The sequence below is a fragment of the Alosa sapidissima genome, chromosome 4, assembly GCF_018492685.1.
Source record: "Alosa sapidissima isolate fAloSap1 chromosome 4, fAloSap1.pri, whole genome shotgun sequence".
Classification (NCBI taxonomy): domain Eukaryota; kingdom Metazoa; phylum Chordata; class Actinopteri; order Clupeiformes; family Clupeidae; genus Alosa; species Alosa sapidissima.
This window is the reverse complement of record NC_055960.1, coordinates 20,497,684-20,515,891: the sequence shown is the minus strand read 5'-3', so window position 1 is coordinate 20,515,891 and position 18,208 is coordinate 20,497,684. Positions and strand designations below refer to the sequence as shown.

General features: G+C 40.0%; 1 protein-coding gene across 2 annotated transcripts in view; it reads right to left on the bottom strand.

Moving 5' to 3' along the window:
• LOC121707674 (metabotropic glutamate receptor 4-like) overlaps positions 1–18,208 on the bottom strand; it is a 204,613-nt gene that overhangs the window by 46,703 nt on the left and 139,702 nt on the right. For both annotated transcript variants that reach the window (XM_042090391.1, XM_042090390.1), the window contains exons 4-6: positions 16,170–16,305; positions 13,880–14,034; positions 13,315–13,455 (exon numbers count right to left, since the gene is read on the bottom strand). In XM_042090391.1, coding sequence (XP_041946325.1) covers positions 13,315–13,455; positions 13,880–14,034; positions 16,170–16,305 — 432 coding nt within the window. The remainder of the gene's footprint in view (positions 1–13,314; positions 13,456–13,879; positions 14,035–16,169; positions 16,306–18,208) is intronic.

The following is an 18,208-nucleotide window of genomic DNA, read 5'->3' as shown; positions in this document are numbered from 1 at the left end:
AGATTCTGTTATATCCTGTTTAAACATATATATATTTTCCTCGGTTTTAAGCATGTAGGCGATTGAAGAAGCAGTTGGTAATAAATAGCCTAATGCAATGCAACCACAGGGTGATGATTTTGCCTGGTAAGATAGGCTACCAATGTAATCAACAAGGATGGTGAATTTGTGTGATATTTTTTTTACTTGTAGCCTTTTCTGTAGCTTTTTTGTAGCATTTCCTAGCCTACAGTTGTCCTTGATATATTGAGCATAATGACACATAAACTTGAATTTGACCCTAAACTAATGAGTAAACATTACTCAGGCCATGATGCATGTATGAATGCAATATCAGGAAGCAACGTAGGTGACGGCAGTGCATAAATCGAGTTACCCCTCCCGCTTCTGGTAGAATACAGAGATTTCTTAATCCCGTGCAAATTGGCCATTTATTGGCCATGTAAAATTATTTTACTCCACGTAAAACTAATCCGAATAGGGCTTTAGTTTCTTGTTTGTGGGCCTTCTCAGTTTGTGTTCAACAACAGTAGACCTACACTCTGTTGTGGCAGAGGTCAAGTTTCAGCAGCAAAACTGAGGGGTTAGAAGTGGAACTCAGTTTTGATGCTCTGCATTTCTCAGAGAGGTGATGACCAACAAATGCTGACCACCATGGTATGAGGAGAGAAATGTGGGATGAATCTCAACTCGACCAAATCTCTTACTGATTCTCACTGGCACACATGGTGTACTGGGCGAGATGGCCCCGTCTGTACTGTAAATTTGCTCTCCCTCCACAGTGTTTGATGGACAGGCCTCAGGTGAGGCTTCCCCTGGGGCAAGGAGATGAGGTGACTGTTGAAAACCTCTTGCACAGTTGCTCCAAAGAGATAGTAAGTAATTTCAGGACACTGTCTAAGAACTCTGCACAGATGTCATGGAGCGGAAACAAACATCTCCTTTGCCTCTGTGACCGTCAACGATGATGGTACGTATGAGGCCATTTCTGGATATTATGCCTGACCATTATCAACATCATCAACCCATATGTGAATTTTTTTTTTCCATATTAATGCACACACATGCTGGGAAAAGCATAGTCAGTATACACTGATCCAAGGGAATAATACTGTACTGTGTATATGGATTCTATGAGGTGTAATGGATCCAAGATGATGGGTCTCATGCCCACATGGCATAACACTCTCACTGTCAAACGGAAGGATGTAGGTGGCGACAATATGGGTGGAAATTGAATATGGATACTATACTTCATGTTCACTTCATTATCAGATGTCTTCATATCTTACAACACAGTTCACTTCCTACATGCAAGTATAGGCAATGCTTCTTTATGATATGAGGAGATACACAGCATCAATAACATGTATGGTGTATGTACTAATAAAAATGTATATGATGTACTGCTGTTGATCATCCCTGGTGAGGTGAGAACTGCTGGGGCAAAACATAATAACGCTCCCCTAGGATTTTAGCACAGAAGAATATTATGAAGCACCAAGTGCACGCCTTATTTCGTTGACAGAATGCCCTTTGTGCTACAAAGTTCATAAATTCATTAAGAAACCATATAACGTTGTAACACTTTTTGTTCACTGAATACACAAATCAGTTAGCACTGTGTTCCAGAGAAACACTTTAGAAAGCATGTCCTTTTGTATACAGAAAACAAAATCAAAGCTTCAATTTGTGAATGAAGTTGACTAGTGGCCTTTTCCTTTTGTCGACATAAGACCTTTTAAAATAGGATGGAATGAATGATGTTTGTATTTTGTACAATTTGTGACATATACACATAAATGCCTGCATAAATGCACAGAATTTCTTATTATCTATAAGAGAGTTCATTTCCTCCATGAAAGTGAGAAGTGAATTCAGTATCATGTCCACTAAAGGGAGAGGGCCATGAGTCAATTTGGTCCACAAAAATGAATTAACTGATTTGTGTATTCTGTGGAGAAAAGGTATTACGGATACTATTACAAAAGGTAGGTTACACTTGGCGCCTCATAGCATATAAACTTTACATTATTATAGGAATCTGGCCTTTTTCCTTCCATGTCAGCAGCTGTCCCCATTGATAAACAGCACTGATGTTATAATCACAATTGATTTAATATCAAATTCAAATACTGTTCCTCAGAATTGCCCTAGTTACATCAAACCATATCGCCAGTTACCTGAGCCTTGCACAAGATGCCAGGAGATCTTCTAAACACAACCACCTACATTTCCCTCTGGAAATGTGTCGTTGCCATCTTCCATTCCCTCCTATCCTCATGAGCTCTCATCAATATCCATCACAGAGGCGTGGTAGATACAAAGACAGGTCCTGTCACACGTTTGCTTCATCTTTGATCTTCAGATGCACATGAAGACCCCTGAGGAGAACATTTCCTCCATGCATTTCGCCCTCCACAAAGACAAAAACTAAAAAAAACAAGCTGCTATGTCTGTGATTGATGTATTGCCCATGTGGTGTACTGCTTTGAGAAAGTCTGGAGTCTTGGTCAAGCTTTGTCAACAGTCAGATCAAAGGTTCAGGTACAAGGAGCATGGAAAACAATTAGAGTTCAGATATTCAGTTAACTTAATGAGAAAGCAGTGCATGATTTCCACTAACAATAATGGCAGCAGTTAAACCCTGACATTGTTTTTAATTTGCTCACTCAAGACCTGAGGAAGAGGCATTTTATTCTCAAAACAAAGAAAATCTATTGTTGCATTGTATAGCAGTATAGCATTAATGCCCACACTGAAAAAAGGATGGATTTAGTGAGATTGAGGGAAATAAAAGTTTGCTCATTGATTACCCAAACACTTCAGTCTAATTAGACTTTGCTCTAAAAGATATTTACACAACATTTGGCCCACAGCTCTGTTTGATCTATAGACTCATGTTTATTTCTCAAATCGTAATTACCTTTTAAGTCATCCCAAGGGCTAGTGGAGCTCATTAAAGAGAACGCTTGAGTGCCACTGGTCAGGGTTGTGTTTCCTAACCTTTCAATTTGGCTAAACTAATGAGAGAGGCACACGATATTTTGTTTTCTATTTTTACCAGGGCCGTAGTCACCATAGACATTGAGGGGGACGTGTGCCCCCCAATATTCAAATATGACTAAAATGCCCCCCCCCAATATACGGACATAGAAAAATAAAGAAAGAAAAAAACGCTATAGGCCTACTAAGCCTACAGAAAAAACCAACACGCACCACCATCTGAAATGTAATCAAACGTAAATAACGCACAAATTAGTGACCTAGTGATGGTTCCAGAGTAGCCTACACCCCTGAGTGGTTTGTCCTGGTGGTTTTCCATTTTTCGTTAGTGGTGTGCGCTATTAAAAGCTTCCATTTACTGCACCCTACTGCGGTGAGGTAGGGCTGTCAACAATTTTGCAAAAGCTATACTGGTACAATTTTCACAAAACTTGTTGGAAAGGTGTAGCACAGGCTAAAGAAATCCCATAAATTTTTGGAGCCTTGAAACAGGGAACTTTGAAACATTTTCCATTGTAGCCTATTCTCGCAATGATAGATAGATAGATAGATCCCCAGGGGCGAAAGTGAAACGTTTTATTTTAAATGATGAATTTGTGCAAGCCTGTGTCATTCATTTCTTTCACGTCTTTCAACATAAATAATGCATTCTAGTAGTAATGCCAGACATTGCCGTTTATAGGGTTCTTAGAAATGGTTGTTGCATCTTGTATATTATTTAGATGCGCACTCAATCGCGCATCCATGCAGCCAAAAGGTAGGAACACACAAGTTGTAAAAAACGTTTACAATGCACTAGTGGTGATAGCCTACAGTTACAGTTTTTTTCTGAATGCTTAAACACAACTGTGATTCTTATAGCACAATTCCTAAAACTATTAATACAGTACTTATAGCAAAACCACTTACTGAGTTCGCAAAACTAAAAGCACAAACACTGCTTTGCACACAGTTTGCAATTTTGTAACACACACTTTGCACAACTGTAGGCACAATTCACTGCACAGCACTCTTTTTGTAGCCTAGAAATCTAGACGCACCCTAGCGGCGGCAAATTAATTTGCTCAGCCTGTACGTCTAGTATCAAACCATAGGGATTTCTATTGGCTAACACCGTGGATGTTATTCAATCACAGCGCTCTATTTTGTTAGAGAGTCTTAAGGCGGGATTAACAGGATAAAGACAGTCCTGCGACTGTGAACAACAAGGAAGGTGGCTATGGCGAACGAAGAGCGGTTGTTTGAATCGGCGTTGGCGTCAACTTTGGAGGAGTTGGACTTGTGCTTTTCTTTGAAAGTTGAGCAACACAATGCACTTAAGTCATTACTTTCGAAGAAGGATGTATTTGCCGTTTTGCCGACCGGATACGGATATGGTCGTAGCGCTGGCCTATTGCATGCCTAGGCAGTTTGAAAGACAATTCTCTGCCCGCCCCTTGGATTAAGCGAGGTGAATGGTTCGATTCCAGACTATACATTTCAATGACATAGGATGGCCCGCCAGGCTACTCTTTTTGTGGAACTGTAAACACAACTCATGCTTTACACTCAATTTCCAAATGATCCACACACTCCTAGCAAATCTATACACACGTATGGCTATTATTTTCACTATTTTGCCAACTCTCTGGCACACTTTCTCATGTGAAAACTGTTTTAGATAATTAGTTCACTTTGCAACCAGCCTAAGCACTATAAATAAGCCGCAGGTAATGTACAATGGGTACAATAAAGGGAGCAGGAAGAGTGAGAAGAGTAAGAATTAGAGGAGGCTGAAGAATAGGACGTGGAGGTGAAGAAGTAGGAGGAAGAAGAGGAGGAAGAGGATGCGGAGGGAGAGAATGACAAGGACAAGGAGGTGAAGTTAGAGGAAGAGGACAAGAAGGAGCAAGAGGAGGATGGGGAGGGGGGAGAGGAAGGGTAAGAAGAGTAAGAAATAGCCCTTTACAGGGAAAAAAAATCAGTCTACATGTGGGCATCTTGTCATGTCAGGCCTAAATACGGCATTCCAGAATATATTTTCCCCGGTGCCTTGGACTAGGACATTGCATGTGATGTAGACGAAATTTTGAGAGAGACGACCCGATGTAGACTGATTTGTTTAGTCTCAGTGAAATGCTATTTTGTGTTTTGACTTGGAAAAACACACTTGTGTTTGTTTTGATGTGTGTAAATAAACACTAATACTTGAAGTTTGGATCCCTGTATGTTTACATAACTATGACAAAAGTATGACCTCATGACATAGTCTACCTTGTGCACAGAGAAAGCAAAAGCCAGATGAGTTTTTTATTCATACCATCAGTGTGTTGTTGGCACATTGTGTGCTTACTATTGTGATGGCTTGTGTTTACTGTTAGATACGAAGGTGTGAAGAGTTAAGCAAGGTGTGTGTAGCTTTTGCAAGAGAACTACAATGTTTTGCTGATTGGGTGAGAGGTTTTGCCATTTGTGTGTAGAGTTTTGCAAAAAAGCCATAGTTACAAAAAATGTGCTTAAGCAATCAGAAAAAACTGTAATGTGAATCGCGGACAATAACCAAAGAAAGGAATTTGCACCTCCATTCACCAATTAAAGGCTGTATGCCAAGTGTTTCTACATGTTGGCACAAAACGTCATTTCTGTCAGAAGCCAGTCTATAATGCAAGGGGTAACATGAGGTGAGTCAGACAGAAGAGGGGCCTGTCTTAGTAGCCTATTCTTGAATCCTGTCCCTTTCTAACTACGTTAAAATTGTGTGATTAGCCGCCAGCATAATAAAATCTAAATTAAAAGACAAAATCTTATTAGGCTATAGGTCCAAACCTACGAGTCTAAGCCTTAGTTAAAAAAAAAAATCTTCAGGTGTAAGTAATAAGTCAAAGAAAGAACCACATTCTGTGTAATCTAGAGGTTAACAAAGATACTCTAGTTTGTATACATTTTGAAGACAAATGGAGTCATACCACAGGTCCAGGGATGGACTACTGAATGGGCTTACTGGGCCCAAGAGCTCAGGAGGCCCTGAAGCCCAAGCCTCTGTGTGAAGTTGCACCAGAAGTCATCATTTAAAGGGTCATTTAAAAAAGAAAAAAATCTTCCGTGGGAGAATGCCTCAGGACCCCTCTATCTGGAGGGGGGGGGGGGGGGGGGCATCTGTGCCCAGGGGTTCATAATCCATCCATGCATGCCTATGTCCGTCAAAAGTACCCTAATTGACTGACTTAACTAATGACTTGTTTGTGACATCATGACTACGGCCTTGATTTTTTACAATAACAATGAGCCACTTGTACAAAACATCCTACACGACATTAAACATGGCTCAGAGACTCCAGCTCAGCCCATCAAAAGTCTCTCGCAAGTGGTTGATTCTTTAGCAGGAAAGACAGAGGTTACCGATTATTTCACATGGCTTTGTGTTTTAAAGTTTTTTCCAATTGCTAAAACACAATTTTTCAAACTAGGCTGGTTTTATCAAAATTCACACAAAATTAACAAAACCACACACCCAAACTGCAAATATACCTCATATTTCCTGCAAAAGGAAGCACTGCAACCAAAACTACATATTAACAAAATCAAACTTTTACACCACATGGCACACACTTCATTCATATAACCAGATTTTTGTCTCACCAACTACACTGTTGGGCATAATGAAAAGCACTCTCATCTTTAGTATACTTTGCCATAATACTAAAATTGTTCATATTGTAGAAAATTCTTCACATGCACAGAAATATTTGCAGATACACACACATGGTATTAAAACATTTTTTTTTTTTTTTTCACCAAACAAGTTAGTGCAACATTATGCACATATATCAGTACAGCGGCTAAGGCCAGATTTTTACCTGAATCGTTCAGTTTTTGCAGAAAGCACAAAACTTGGTACAGGTATAGTACTACCCCTAGTGATCAAAAATTGAAATGGACCCCAACACATAGCGCCCCCTAGTGGCCCCTATATTGACTTCAAATATGGCCACCAAAATATGTCCTTTTTTCTACCTTTTTAATGCTATGCTGCTTTTAACACATAATATGACGTGTCTATAGCCATCTTTCAGCATTATGAAATACATAATGAGACAATCATGCATAATTAAAATGGCAGACATGTTGGATTTTAAGGAAGTAGCCATACATTCTGACACTGAGTCAAAAACTGGGTGCGTTTAGGCTATGTGTGAAGTTTCGACTGTGTGACTAAACTCTGCACTTGCCTGGGCTCAATCCTTCTAATTTGTCCCCTAGAGGTTGGCATGCTAGCAAGGAGGCTAAAACCCATGGATGCTAGCATCTGTCAAGTCTCAAACATATGCTGCCTTTTGGGAAATTAGTTTTTTTTGTCTTCTATCCTAGAGTTAGATAAATTAGTACATACACCCAGTCAAAGTTAGATAAATTAGTACATAACCAGTCCAACACATCCTACTGTCCTACAGCCTAATCCAATTGAGGTGGGTGGGGCCAATTAGCATATGCTAAAGTTTATTTTAAGGCTCATAGTGATTGTTTGAAAAGATCCATTTTGTACATTTTGCATCCCATAAAATTATTATGCCTGTCAATGAAGCTAATTTAAATATATAATACCTTATGAGTTTAGCTCCCTCCTGACCCATTAGGGCTCATGGTAGTCAGTGAACCAGCACTTTTAGGACACTGGCTAGTGCGTTCAGCGCCCAGTCCTTGGGTGTGCCTTGTGGTGGAAACACCAAAAGCTCAAGACAGGTAAAGTTGAGTATCGTCTGCATAGCAGTGATAATCAAATTCATGGGAGTGAATGGTCTCACCCAAGGAAGTGTGTAAATAAAGAAAAGTAGAGGCCCTAATACTGATCCCTGAGGCACACCTGTGGTGAAGTCATGTGCCCTTTAAGGTAGGATTTAAACCAGTCAAGGACTTTTCTTAGACATCCCAGATAGTGTAGAAAGGAGAATGTCATGGTTAACAGTATCGAAGGCTGCATATAAGTGTAGTAGAATGAATACTAATGACTTAGCAACTTAGATGAAGACTTAGCTACTCTCAATGCTTCGGTCACAGACATAAAAGCAGTTTCATTAGAATGACTCTTGAAAACAGACTGCATAGGGTCTAGCAGGTTGGTCTGATATAGTAAGTCCAAGACTTGCTTGAAGACCACTTTCTCCAAAAACTTTGACAAGAAAGGAAGAAGGGAGATAGGTCTGTAAAAACAGGAATGGTTTTAGAGGTGGTGGCAAATTATACAATTATTCATCTTTATCCTCCTTGACTGATTTTTCTCTAGTTTCACATTTGGCTAGGGTCAGCATAAGCCAGTACCTGGAGCCTACAAACATTACACAGGTAGTTCAACTCCTCCAGAATGGCACACCAATAAGTTTCATTGCCAGAAGGATTGCTGTGTCTCCCAGCACAGTCTCAAGAGCATGTAGGAGCATTCCAGGAGACAGTTGCTCTAGGAAAGCTGGGCAGGATGGTAAAGGGTCCTTAACCCAGCAGCAGCACCAGTATCTGCTCCTTTGTGCAACAACAAACAGGAGCCCTGCCAGAGCCCTACAAAATGACCTCCTTCAGGCCACTGGTGTGAATGTCTCTGACCACACTGTCAGACTTCATGAAGGTGGCCTGAGGGCCCGATGGCCTCTGGAAGGGCCTATGCTCACTGCCCAGCACCGTAGCTCAATTGGCATTTGCCATAGAATACAAAATTGGCAGGTTCACCATTGATGCCCTGTGCTTTTCACAAATAAGACCAGGTTCACCCTGAGCACATGTGACATCTGAAAATGTCTTGGAGAATGTAATGCTGCCTGCAACATCATTCAGAATGACTGGTTTGGTGGTGGGCCAGTGATGGTCTGGGGAGGGATATCCTTGGAAGGACGCACACACCTCTACGGGCAAGACAACTGCACCCTCACTGCTCTTAGGCATCAGGATGAAAACTTCAGACCCATTGCCTGACCCTGTATTGGTGCAGTGGGCCCTGGGTTCCTCCTGGTGCACAGCAATGGCTGGACACATGTAGTGAGAATGTGCAGGCAGTTCCTGGAGGATGAAGGCATTGATACCATTGACTGTCCCCCCACACTCCCCTGACTTAAATCTGATTGAACACACGCTGGGACATTATATTTTGGTCCATCCAACAGGTTGCACCACCGACTCTCAGGGAGCTCAGTGATGGCCATGTCCACATCTGGGAGCAGATCCCCCAGGACATCATCTGCCGTTTCATTAGGAGCATGCCCCGATGCCATCAAGCATGTCGGGCCATATGAACTACTGAGTACCATCATGAGTTGCTGTGCTGATATTCAAGCAAAATGGATGAGCTTGCGCATTTTTTCCACTTAGATTTTCGGGGGTCTTTGAATTCAGTCCTCTGTGGATTGATAATTTCCATTCCCAAATAACAAAGTGGCATCCTTTTGTGCCTAACATATTACCCAGTCCATATCAGTTTGAATCCTACCTCACAGGATGCTCGTTTAACGTATCATGGCTTGGACAGCTGTCCGCACCTTAGCCTCCCACCATAGGGGTCCCCCTGGGCTCAGTACTGGGCCCCATTCTCTTTGCTATTCACACCACTTCTTTGGGACAGATTATCCATTCGCACAGCTTTATCTGTCACTCACTGATGCACTTTTCCCTATTGTACTCTACCTTTTTAAATTGTTTTAAATTGTTACCAGGTTGTAAGTCGTTTTGGCTAAAAATGTGTCAGCCAAATGTAATGTAATGTAGATATCCAGCGTGATGTTTTTTTCCCCATTGAGATCTGATGTGTTTTATTTTTTAAAGTGTATAATTTTTTGAGCAGTGTATAGTAAGAGTTAAGGTTTGCTCAGAAAGAGAAGAAGGTAGAATAAGAATTTTTTGATGATGTAGGTAGTTACTTCAATTAACCAAAATATAGAATAATTGGCTTACACATAGTGTTTCTTACACATACACTGTAGTGGCCATATTGGAATCTTACCAGATTATACTTGATGCCTTGTATATTATTAAGGTTGTCATGTGATAAAATGACTGTTCAAACTTTGAAATTGTTTTTGAATATTTCTATCATGAATAACAATAGAGATGGTCTATATTTTCACATTTGGTATCCGCCATATTGGATTTCAAAATGGCCAACATCAAGTTTGTTTGGAAATCATGTCAATAGCTTCCTTGACCCTAAAAATTGAGTGTTAGAACTTAAAAGACTTTTTTATCTTGTTTAATTTTGAAGTTGTATCAACAATTCTATTAAGAATGGTAGCCATATTTGAATTCAAGATGGCGGCCACTAGGGGGTCCATTTCAATTTTTGATCACTAGGGGTAGTAGTATAACTGTGCCAAGTTTCATGCTTTCTGCAAAAACTGAACGATTCTGGTGCTTAGCCGCTGTACTATATTGGCCAATTAGCTTATGTAGTGTCATTTTGAATGTTAGTGTTTTGAAATGTCAAACATTGTTGTGTCTTATGCAGAGAACCGTGTTCAGTACATTTACTAAAAAAATAAAAATAAAATGTGTGTAGACTTTTGGAGACTTGAGAAGAGGTTTTGCCATTTTAGTGTGTTAGCAATTGGGAAAAAAACTGTAAGCTAATGATTATGGATATGTTAACATTCAATTCAATTCAAAGAAACCATGAGCAGAGACATTCAAAAACCTGCAGTGCTTTAGAATAGACATTTTGATAGGTAGGGTTAAGGGTATGTTTTCACATTCCTAGCTTTACTAAAATAAGATAGTAAAGACTTACCTTAGAGAGCGCTTTCCACTCTCAGCACACAACAGATTTTCTATTTTTGTATTTGACCAAACTGTACACAAAACTGCACTGCAAAACAGTTGCATCGAATGGAGCAATTGACTTTAATATGAATAGACTGATTTTTCACCCAGACATAACACAAAAACTCAACACATTAACCCAAATGTTGTATAAGATATAAGTCAATGATTGAATTCAGTGATTGGTCAGTTGTTATTTTAGGGCTTGTGTGTGTGTGTGCGTGTGCATGTAGGTGTGTGTGTGTGTGTGTGTGTGTGTGTGTGTGTGTGTGTGTGTGTGTGTGTGTGTGTGTGTGTGTGTGTCTGTGTGTGCGTGTGTGTGTGTGTGTGTGTGTGTGTGTGTGTGTGTGTGTGTGTGTGTGTGTGTGTGTGTGTGTGTGTCTGTGTGTGTGTCTCTAGTAGTTCTCAGCATTTGAACTGTCACACATTTTGTCACAAGCCATGTAGAAACAATCTGATCCAAATGTCACAGTGTGCCTGTGTATGTGGACTAGCAGAGAAATTGGGCATTTGTGATGATTTTGTGTCAGATTAGTGTTGAACAACACTGTCCACAGTAAGAGTTTGGATTAATTTGCTGGGAACGCTCATGCATGAGTAGGCTGTCGGTGCCAATACCCTGTTGACAAAATTTGACCACCAACCTCCTCTGGTTTTCTATTTTCTATTTGTCAACTGTCAAAGACGAAATCCCTGACATTCATCATTCCCAAACTGTGAAAAAGGTTGACATAAAGGTCATACTACAACATCATTGCTGGTTTATCTGAATATCCATATAGCGGAGTTGGGTTTGTTGGTTCTATTGCCCTAATATTAGATTTTATGGCCAGTATAGTTACTACATTACTCCAGGGAATTTGCATAGTCATAAATATCCTTCCATTGGCTTTGCCATAGGTGTGGTTACATTTCTAAGTAAAACTTTTGCTATACTGTACATCCCAAAAAGCAAAAGACAAATTTAATATATTCTTTTGCGATGGTTTGCCTTGCAGTCAGCTTTCAGGAATATTTAAGTTCTAACTTTTAATGTAAAATTTGAAACTGAAAAGTGCACGTCTTCCACTAAATTGTAGGGTAAGACTTTTGATGTAAATATCTACTAAATATGACATGCCTTCAAGGGAAGAGGTATTTTAAATAAAAGGATACATCTCAATATTTGTTTCTGTCAGTCAGTGCATGGTCAAGAACATACCATGGCCATTAACCCTCTTTCCTGTTTCCTGCAATTAACAAAGTGAAAAGAGATGGCACGTAATCACCTGTAATTAGCCTGGAAATCCCGCTGAGTTAGCTAATGATTTCCCCACTGTACTCTGCCATTAATGCACAAAATTAACTAGGTAATTAATTTTGTTGTAGTGACACAATAGACCCAAGTGTTAATAAGACCAACCACACGGATCAAACCCTGTCAACAAAGGCTGACATTGTTAATGGTACCATTTCTCTGACAGTTTAGAACTACTACAGGGTGCATTTTGTGTGTGCTACTTCCTAGGGGATAAACAGCAGCTTCTCCAAATAGTTGTACTTCTGGGAATTGGTTGTTTCCATACATTCTTCTTACAGCATCAATTTAATATCAATACTGCTTATTTGCATAATGGAATGTAATTTAATTCATACAATCTATTATGCAGTGCAGACAAGAGATTTATGTTTTAGTTCATTATTCTAAATAAACCATTTTAAATATTTGATGGCTCTGCTGCCATTAATATCTCATGAATGAATGAAAATGTTAATGTGGAAATGTATGAGCAGGCATGTTTGAGTAACTCTGATCATGTCCAGGAGGAGAGGGTGTTGTGTGTGTGTGTGTGGGGGGGGGGGGGGGGGATATGTGCCACTGCACAGCTGGATCCCGTAAGGTGCCAGCACTCACTGGTGCAGTGCAGCCGCGGCGGCACTTTAATCATTGTCACGGAGCATCAGTCCTCTAGAGCAATCTTATTAACACACACATACACACGTTTTCCTCAAAACACACATACGCACGCATGTACATACACACAAACCACAAACACACACACACACACACACACACACACACACACACACACGAATTGGAAAATGTGGTTGTGGAGAGTATATCGGGCAGCTGGCCAAACTGTTTGGTCAGCCTCGGATCAAAGCGGCTCTGTGGTGCCTTGCTGTAGCTGAAGGGGCGTAGTTGCTTGTTTAGTAATGAATGCATGGGATCTCGCCTCAGTCTCCCTCCCTATGGAGGGCCTGATCTGATGTGTGACCCACTGAGTAAGAAGTGTGGGAGAGACATTGTTCAGCACTGGTTAGCTGCAAGATTAAAGAGGCTTGGTGAAAGTATGAATAATCACTTGGCTGTTTGAAAACGGAGCACTTGTGTTACCAGAGATCATAGAACTGTGGGCTAAATCTGTCACACTGGATTTGGCAACTCTCAGGCTTGCCTGTGTGTATGTGTGTGGGTTTTTCCCCCTGTTCTATACCCGATTTTTTTTGTTGTGCAGTGCTGCAGAGTGGTGCTTTGAAAAAGGGGTTTCTTACTTGTGCACTTTTTTATTCCCGAGCCTTTCTTCAAGGGGTGTCGGCTGAGTTTGCAATTGAAATTGTTTTCCCAGAACTCTGCAAACCAGATATTTCTCCTGTTGTTCTCCAGTGTTCGGCTGATGAAGTAGCGATCAAAACCTGAGGAGGTCAATGAGAGCCTTGTCATTGAAATGCCTCCAAAACAGAGTCAAGACTTCAATTAAACATTGTGCATCAAGTCAATTAAAACAATTACATTATTTTTTCTTTTACTTTATTCTACAGTTTGAAAGTGGCTGAACCACAGCTGATATCTGTATCCGAGTACTGAGGCCAGCTGTTTCAGCTTTTTGGCTCAATTTAAATGGCACCCCCCATCGAGCACAATCAATAGGTCCAGTGACAACACTGTCAATATGTTTTTCAACACAAACTCGTGACAGTTCATCCTTAAAGAGAACAGTGATTGGAAAAAGGAGTAATTCAATGTTTTGGTAGATTTCCTTGACTGTTGACGGTGTGATGGAGCCGTTACAGTCTGAAACCTCTGATCAGGAGGACCGCTCCCTCTTTTTGCTCGTACCTCGTATGGGCTGGCGTTTGGGGAGGATGGTGATGGCGCCCTCTGCAACTCTCTCCTGGTGCTCCACAGGGGAGATCTTTGACCCCCAGCTGTCTGATCCTACCCACAAGAAGTGTCCAATCTTGTTCTCTCTCTCTGCAGCTTGCAGAAGCCGTCTGAAGCAAGATCACACACACACACACACACACACACACACACACACACACACAAAAAAAAAAAAACATGAACAGAAAGCAGCTACTGCTGGACCAAAATAGCCGCATGTGTTGCCGGTTTTCTGTTTGCTTTGATTGTACCAGAAGGTTCACCACTGAGTCCAGACTGTAGTGAAATATGGACATAACACTTAACTTAGATAGCCCACCCACAGAGATTTAACAGATCATCTGTTAACATTCAAGATCAGTATGTAGAATTGTTACTAAACATCAACTTCAACCATAACGTGTAGTTCATAGAGATAACAGTTAGTAGTTAATTGAGTCAACAAATAACTTGTTGAAAATCTGAGCATCTGTAGATAGTCTGTGGGCAGAACGTCCAAGTAAATTGTGACCAGACATTTTTCTGAGACTGAAACATATCCGTGCAAGTTGCTTACATTGTGAAATGGGTTACCAATAAACATTCTTGTATCGTAGTCTGTTGCTTCCTCAACAAAGTTGTGTGAGCAGGTTGCATACAAAACAAGACAGACAACGGGGCTGCCATTAGGGGAATAGATGCCTTGTCAGCAAATCAGTTCACCATATTTCTGCTAAATGTCACCGGAGCCACCCTTCTGAACCACCTACACTTTTGAATGTGCACTAGATCCTTTCAAAGTGACAGTTATAGAGACCATTTTTCAAAGTCAGTCTCCACCCCAGACGGTGGTATGCAGAATGTCCATCTTAAAGCTCCCTCTAGCTTTAAAGCGGCAGGTCTTTGCTTTTTAACAGAGTTTTGTGTTCTGCAGGATCTCATTAATTTAAGGTGCAATGGTGAGAAACATCGGCCATTATGCCTCCATTACATAAGCAGTTATCACACTGCTCATCTGACAAGCACCTATTGTCTAGTTGACAAAACAGGACTCTGAATTAACAGAAGTTACAGCCTAAAAATGACAGGGTAAGTACCTGGAAATACAGCATCAGAAAAGTAAAGGGTATGATAATAGAATTTAGTGGCTATTACGGCACAATTCACAATCATTTCATAAGTAAGGGAGTTAACAGTGAGTTGAAATTCACAGTATCTCAAAAGATAACTGTGGATTACAATATGTACATTATAGGGGAAGTATCTAATATGGTGTGAGAAAAATAAAGCATAAGTAAAGGGTATGATAATAGCTTAGTGGCATAAATATTATACAAATAAAGAACAAAACTTGTTTGTGAAACTGCTGCCACATCTAAATAGACAGTGGCCTTTTATATCCATGTGGTGAAACCAAAAAGAATGTTTCTCACAGTGTTTTTGCATATGTTGTTCTAAATAGGGCGGAGGTTGTGTAGTGGTTAAGGAGCTGGGCTAGCATGCAGTAGCCTGTAAGTTGTGGGTTCAATTCCTGGCTTTCACCATTTTACCCTTGAGCAAGGCACTTAAGTTGATCCGGGGACAATGTAATCTCTTGCAATATATTTGACATATGTAAGTCACTTTGGACAACAGTGTCTGTTAAATATATGTACGGTAAATGTAAATTGGACAGAAATCAGATTTTTTTTTTTTTTTTGTTATGCCGATACCCACTGCTTAGCCTATAATTTTAGGGCTGTAATTTAGTATTACTGAATTAATCTCCATGTTTTTCCACATTTCCAACATCAACAACACCAACATCTGAATTCATCACTAGGGGAGGCACAATTCTAAGAAAAAAAGACTGTTATCTTGTCCTCCCAAGGAAAATGTTTTATGTCCTTAAATGTAAAGTTCTCAACCACTTCGACGTAACTTTCCAATTAAATTAAGCTATTCCGAGCTATTCCAATTAAGCTTGCCATTCCCAAAAGTCTAGGTATAAATTTGCTCTCTGTTTCCAAGTGCAGTTGTAACACAGTATGTAATGTGAACCCCTTTTACCTTGAAAAGGATGCTGACCCACTTACAAATCATTTCATATCCATTCTGAAAAAGTGCTCTTGGAACACAAAGATGTGGGAGTTTTATCTGAGAATGTAACTAATATCCCTTGTGTAAGATGAAGCTAAGCTAAAAATAAAATAAGCTAAAATACCATACATACTATAAGAAATAGAAAGAAACAACCAAACATGCTCTTCCCACTTAATCATCTCACCTAATGTCATCCTCATTGGCAAAGAGAATGATGACTCTTGCATTAGGGTTGTCCGAGAGTCGCTGGATGATCTTGACAAACTCTCCCTGCTTTGGCTCTCTTGGAATCTTGACAGACTGCGAGATGCACACGCTACCTGTACACAGGCCAGAACAGATAGAGAGGGAAAGGAGAGAAGAGAAGGAATGAGATAAAGTTCAAAATATCTCTCAATATCAGTAAATCAGACAGTGGCTGTGCAGTAGGCCCTATGCATAACAATATTGTCACATACACAGATATGGTATCTTGTCAAACCATGAATTTAAATATTTGGCTTGGGGAAAAGGTGAGATTTATCATTGACTGCATTTGATGTGCTTTGTTTAGTCACTGCACAGAGAAAGCCTAAGTAGTTTGGCCTTCTCCAGAGTCTCTTACTTCAAGCGGGGAGGCTTAGAGCTGCCTGGTGTGAAGCCATTTGTATTTGGCTCTCTTGTAATTGCCCAACAGGGGACCAGGCACAATCTGTGACTACCACAGCAAATGTGATTTAGAATATGTTAATATGGAAAATGCGAGTTGGAGGGACTTACATAAATGTATTAGGAATTAGGGGCTACAAAAATTGAAAAGGAACATTGGAACGGACCAAAAAGACATTTTTCTACTGTAGAGTTCAATTTATTAGTATAAATTACCTAATCTTCTGAACATTATGGAGGCCAAGCCAATATACTTGGGCATCTATTTCTTGTGTGTCAGAAACAGAATGTAAAAGCCACACAAAGCAACAAATACATTGGGCTATCTCCATGAAACACTTACAGAACCGGTGCTCTTAGACATAGTGTACATGTAAAGTGATAGCCATTAAATGGTTTAAAATTGATCACCCACTGCCATTTACTGAAACAGAAATGTGATCAGGCCTCTTTTTTTCAAAACTAGCTGCTCTAACCCCCAAAGAAAGAACACATAGGACAATAGGACAATAATGTAACTATACCATTACCCTTTGTACATTTCTAAAGGTAAAGAAAACATTGCAGTTTTTTTAAACGAAATTGCAGTCTATACTGTTCTCCTGTCTCATGTGTTACAGATTACACGTCATATATTAATTGCTTTTATTTGCAAATCTGCTTCATTTTTTAATCAACCATGTACAATAATTGCAAGCTATGATAAATGAGCTGTGGTGCTTTTTTCTGTCCCGTAACTGCTGGAGAGGCACCAAAAAATCACAAATCGTATAATTTCAAGACATGGCAAGTAACGCTAAAGTTAAACTGGCTAAAGCTTTTTGCTATGAGTGCTGCTACCATTAAGTGCTAGAAACAACTTAAAATGTCAAACATACATACATACATCAAAACATGCCAAATGGATATGAAGCAAATAGTCCATACATGCGCAAGGAAAAATAAGCTATGGAACATAATGTCAAGGAAAATGAACTAAACCAATATATTAAGCCACTTGTCTCACTGATCCACAGTCCTTCTGAGCTGCAGTACTTTTCCTCACGCCATTGTTGTCCTGTGCATTGTTTTGGTAATTTAAGTGCTTTTAACGCTGACTATATGGTTTCATCATATGTATCTGTTATTCGGCCCCTGTGCTTTTTCTTGAGGAGAGAAAACACATAAAGAAAAGTTACTGTCTATAGTTTATTTTACAATGATAGTATTGGTGTACATGGCATATCTTTTACAAACAATGTTGTATTTCTCAATATTTTACCATTTTTAACATATCTGACCAAAAATGACTGTGAGCAATCAATGTGAGTTCTGACAGACTTTCCGGAAACTTCAAAAAATCTAAAACAAACTTCTTCAATGTGATTCACAAGTTCACATCTGTTTCTGAGGTCATAACTGGATTCGGGCATGGTGACACCTGTGGACACCAGAGGGACACGAATTGAAGGACGCCCATTAATTACTTTTACCATGACCAGGTGTCTCGCTCCCGGAGATGAGACCTCTCGCCGCCTGGCCTGCCTGCTGGACTGAGGCGCAACACAAACAGAGCTCCCACTTTAAATACTGGTA